We start from the raw sequence: 5,468 nt of genomic DNA, 5'->3' as shown, positions 1-5,468 counted from the left end.
ACAGCCGGGGACGGGAAGCAGCGCGGAAGCGAGCGGCACGCCCCCTCCCCCCTCCCCCCTCCTCGGGCTTTCAGACGCGGGGAGGAAGGCTTGAGAGCCGGATAACTTGGGGGGGGGGGGGGAGAATCCAGTGTCTCTGAGATAAAGGTGTGTACGTGTGGGAGGCAGGACGGGGGGCTCCGCCGGCACGGACAGGCATTATTACTTTTTCCCAGCCAGCCACACAGGTTTCGTTTCAGTGGAAGGGCTGCTGATCCCTGCCCTTGAGCTACATATTTGGGCACCTAATTACATTCCAGTCGGTGTTGCTCTGTAATTGTTACTAGTATATTAGCAAGGGTTGCCCCAGTCATCATACCAGCCTGAGAGCAAGAGGCTCTTCTGTGAGGCAGTAACTGGTTAATACCTACAGCATCAGTACCAGGAAGAGAAGTGAAAGAGCAGCGCGCTTCAGAAGACAGACTATTAAGCAAACTAAAGGGGGTGGGGCTCCTACCAGAAACACAAAACAAACCTCAGCATCTGTGTGTGCTCCCTCATAACAAAAACACACACACTAGAATGGGGCAAAGATAATAACAGTTATATAAAAATTTTTTAAAAAACAAATATACCAGACTTCCAAATATATCAAAGGTAATGTTGTCCTCCAAAGTAGTGCGCGGTGGGAGGCCACACACTCAACCTAACCTAGGGTGAGGAATGTCCAGAACCCAGGCCATGCTCCAGCTGGGCAACTCTTGTGCCTTCTCCCAGGCCAACAACCAACCAAAGCCAGGAATAACAGATTTTAGCAACAGGAAATGCAAAGTCAGTAGGAACCAAAGCTAATAGGGAAGTTCTTAAAATTTATGTCTTAGAAATTGATTGTGCAAAGTAGAGGAAAACACTAGGAAGACAGTCCATTTTTACCCTTTTTGTCTGCAATTACCTGGTGGGTCTGAGCAGGAGTTATTTCAAAAACCTTCCAACCACCACACCCACACTGAATGTCTAGCTCCATTCTGATACACAAATCTAAGTCCTCATTACTCCTGGATCCTGAATGCGCCCCCACCCCTCCGCTTCCTGGTGAGGCCCATGTCCTAGACATTACCAAAATAAGCAACAATGCCAACAGCCATAGTACATAACCAACTTGAGTAAAAACGTGATGTGGCTGTGTTTACAGTGGAACTTCTCTAAACCAGTCTCATCTAGAAAACTACAATTCACACATGGGATTTTAATTATTTTCACACATGGCTGTCTAGATGTCTAGGATGATCTTGCTTCCCACGTTTCAGATACAGCTCAGGTCTCACTTCCTCAAAAACTTCCCCAAATCTGTCTGCACTTATAATTACGAGTGTGACTTCAAAGTGGTTGATTTTATTATGGGTCCAAATAACACTGAAGGCAATCTGAGAGTCGACCATGGTCAATGACAATGTGTGTGAATAAACGCACAGTAGTTCCCAAGACAACTACTTTGGAGAATAATAAGAGCTTTGTATTTTCTTCATCACTTCTCGTTATTTTGTAGTCACCTGGGTTCTACAATTTGGTATTTGAATGTTCTGTTTATGTATTCTAAGTAGACTGTAGTCCTTACGGCAACTGTAAGTCACCCTTCAATTGAATGCTGACAGTGGTGACAGGCTGTGGGAGGTTGCTACAGCTGATTCTAATTATTTGCAGATTGTGTATTTGCAAAGTCACCTAAGTTTATTAATAACCCCCAAATCAGTACTTGCAGTATCTGTGTATTTGTGCACATGTGCAGAACGACAAAACAAATTCGAGTTACCCAATGGACATGTTCCTAGCTGAAATGGAACATGGTAATGTTCTGCCTTCTTGTTTCAGCTTCTATTATAAACATCCTTTTCATTGTCGTGGCCTATCTTAGGGTCACATTTTTGCATTTTGTCCTTTTTTGTTACGCTATTGCTTAAAATAGCCCCCATGCCTGTGTAGTGCTTAAGTGCTATCTGGTGTCCTAAGCACAAGGCTGTGATGTGCTTTACAGGGGAAATTACGTTAGATAAGCTTCATTCAGGCACAAGTTACTATTGAGTTCAATGTTGACTGTTGAGTTCAATTTAATGGATAAACAATGTATATTAAATAAGGTGACTTGAATAGAAACACATATAAAACACTGCATATATTGATCTATTGACAAAAGTGTTGTGGCCAGAGGTTCCCAAGAACCTAACCCTGTATTCCGAGAATAGCAGTATTTGCCAACTCAGTGTTTACTGGCAACTCTTACACTTACTGTGAATAAGGAGAATCAACAGTATATTCTGTGTATTAGTGCTTCTTTGATATATTGGACTTGAAGAGGTAGGAGATTGGTTTCTGCCCTCAGAGAGCTAAGATCTACCATCTTGTTATACGTAATCTGTTCAAGAGAGAATTTTAGCTAGCTCAACTTATCTTATGGGGCCATCCAGTTTTGTTCTACTTACCAGTCCTTTCTTTGATGTCCCAAGCAGCAGGAGGCAGCTTAGTAATTCTATATATGATTGTAAATTTATAAACTGACATTGAAATATGTCTCTTTTGTGAGTTCGCAGAAAATGTGCCATGGTTTGCCCAGTATCTCTGAACCCAGATGAGTCCAGCATCAACGTTCTAGATTATAAAAGAGAATAGGCACCGGAACTAGGCAAGCAACAGCAGCAGAACCGCCCAGGCTCAGATGAAACATTGGTTTTTAGCAGTGTAATTTCAAATCCAAATATACGAATGAGGCCTCACAGAAAACTGCTTTCCATCTGGCTGAGAAACCTCTGCCCTAAGATCTCACAGGCTGATTGGAGTAGTGCACGATAAAATATACAATTCAAGCAAATATTCCACTGAAGGAGGTTAGGTTAAGGAAGGCAGATCTCTGCAGGACTTGGTAAAGAGGGCTGACCTCCTCCCAATTATACAAGTAACCAAGGGCTTTAGATGGCCAAGCGATTAAGAGTTTTTACAAAAGTCTATATGGGCTAGGGAAATGGGATAGGCTGGGGACAGGCTGACCGAGTTAATAAGTTAAAGGCAAAGGCAAGAAGATTTGATTCTGTTTGCACTACAAGTACAGAGTATAGTACAACAAATGTTCCCCCAAAAGGTGGGGAATTTGAACTGGCCTCAGATGGAATGTGAACCACTGAAACTCCTCTGGTTTTCTCAGGAACCAGGATAAAAGCCTTTCTCTCATGTCTGTAGCTAAGTCAGATTTGGAAGGAAAGCTGCATTTAGAGGTTAAGTCAGTGTAAAATCTCATCCAAGTTCAAGGTACAGGGATTCTTTCATTGCTACTTCCTAGTGATTACAACCGTACTTGGGCCTTGCTTTCTCAATGACAAACACAGAAGATAACTAGAAATGGATAACCAAAACAAAAACTTTGGGGTGCCCGGCTGGCTCAATCAATAGAGCATGCAGCTCTTGAACTCAGGGTTGTGAGTCTGAGCCCCATGTTGAGTGGAGATTAGATTACTTAAAAATAAAATCTTAAAAAAACAAACGAACAAACAAACAAACAAACACCACACAAGAAACCCTCTGATTCATCCATAGCCTTTAGGTGAAGAACAGTATTATCCATAAAGACAATGCTCAAACTTAAAAACAAACAAAAAAGCTGTTCTTTCCAAGTCTTCGGATAATCACCGAATCTGTAATAGGTAGGAACCAATTTCAGAAACCCTGAACATCCTCATCAAATAAGACTTCACACAGTTCTATCTTACCTTGAGAACAAAAACTGAAGAGATGAATTGAAAAGGAGAGACTCAGACAATTTAAGAACAAAACAGGTATATTTCTATTGGACTACCTGATACAGAGGATAGTATGGTATGAATGGATATAGTATGAATGACACATAATACAAATATATTTTATTTGAAATAAACAAAAAGCTTACACAGCTCAACAGGTCACTTGGAAACAAACTTGCTTGACTGTTATTACTGAGCAAAAACAAAGCTGAAGCACAAACACCCTTCTTTTTTGACATTTATTTGGAGATAGGTAGGAAGACACTACTTGGTTTTTTAAAAACTGACCTTCCCTTAAGGCCTGGTCATAGAAGTGTAAACAATGTAAATGAATCCACCATTACCAGTTGTCATATCATATCTATGTCACCTGTGTATTCTGAGATCACACATTTACCTGCCAATACACCTGGGAAGGGTTGCTATATCACAGTTACATTTGAGCTCTTGGCAGGCAGGACTGAGGAAGAGTAATTTGGAACAAGTTTTACATCCTATTTAGAACGAATCACTAGTATTCCCTTAAATAACAGGTTACAATAGAAAGATACTGCCTGGAACATATCCTTTTCACTTTGGTTCATTTTTAGTTTTTTTGTTTGTGATTTACATAGTTGTTTGACTCATCTGCTTATAGTATAATCCTGCCACAAAGTATTAAAGCGCAAGATACCTAGTATTCCTTCAACATCTGCATTTTTTAAGTTTTATACTCTACTACACCCCTAGTAGGTCAGCAGTTTTTGAATAATACAAAATAATAATAAACAGGTAAAACTCTTCTAAAAATGCAGATGTCTCTAACTATAATGGTATTAGATGGGAAGGAGACAATGAGGGAAGAGAAAAAAGCAAACATGTTCATGTGCAGGGAATGTGGTTCAAGTCTTTGGATTTAAAAACAACTTCCCCAGAGAAGCTGGCTATAATGGAATTTCCAGAAAACTTCCTTTGCCCTCACAAAAGGACCTGAAAAGCCCAATCTAAACTTTCAAAACTACAATTATGAGATGTTATAAATGATGATCAAAGCAGTCAGAGGGAGAAGGATGAGTGTGTCTTCCATTCAGCTAGTTTGCAGCATAGCCTCTTTAGCTGTTGTTGGTGGATCAGTAAAAACCGCTGAAGTACCAGAAGTGTTTTGAAGGATAGCGGTAGAAAAGTACTGAGCATATTACCTGTCTATATCAGTAACAGGGCTTCATGGCTAGGAGAATTTTCTAAACAGTAAAATGACTCCAGGATAGGTCTGTCTGCCTGTCTCTCTCTCCATCATTGAATGTGGCAGAATTAAAAAAAGAAAAAATTTACAAGTAGATAGAGTGAAAACAAAAAATTACAAGGCAGAGAACACAAAAGAATCAAGACAATGCTATCCGTTCAACAGTATTCCATGAGGCTAGAAAACCTGTTAACTCTGAAAGCCCTAGCAAAATATCACTCTTGTTTATAAATCACTTATTTATCATATGACCGCATGTTGAATCCTTTCTTTCCATGTACTGAAGAATCCTACATTCAGCTTTTAAGCATTCTGCATTTCTTTGCCAATCTTGTAGCTGAGTATCTTGTTCCAGTCGATTTTGGTGCGGGTAACTGGAAGCTGCCGGCGCAAGGCCTTGAATGTGGTGTCTGACATGGTTTGATAGTTCTCACTAATTGCTGTCTGTAACAGATAATTGAAGATAAGTTGCTTGAACAGAA

The 5,468-nt window shown here is 40.4% G+C and overlaps 1 protein-coding gene across 2 annotated transcripts in view; it reads right to left on the bottom strand.

Moving 5' to 3' along the window:
• Window positions 1-3,862: 3,862 nt before the first annotated feature.
• CAPZA1 (capping actin protein of muscle Z-line subunit alpha 1) overlaps window positions 3,863-5,468 on the bottom strand; it is a 51,732-nt gene continuing 50,126 nt past the window's right edge. For both annotated transcript variants that reach the window (XM_041754690.1, XM_041754689.1), the window contains one exon: window positions 3,863-5,430. In XM_041754690.1, the coding sequence (XP_041610624.1) occupies window positions 5,290-5,430 (141 nt within the window). In that variant the 3' untranslated portion in view covers window positions 3,863-5,289. The remainder of the gene's footprint in view (window positions 5,431-5,468) is intronic.

The sequence above is a fragment of the Vulpes lagopus genome, chromosome 5, assembly GCF_018345385.1.
Source record: "Vulpes lagopus strain Blue_001 chromosome 5, ASM1834538v1, whole genome shotgun sequence".
Lineage (NCBI taxonomy): Eukaryota > Metazoa > Chordata > Mammalia > Carnivora > Canidae > Vulpes > Vulpes lagopus.
The sequence above is the reverse complement of the archived record's forward strand: the minus strand, read 5'-3'. Positions and strand labels throughout refer to the sequence as shown.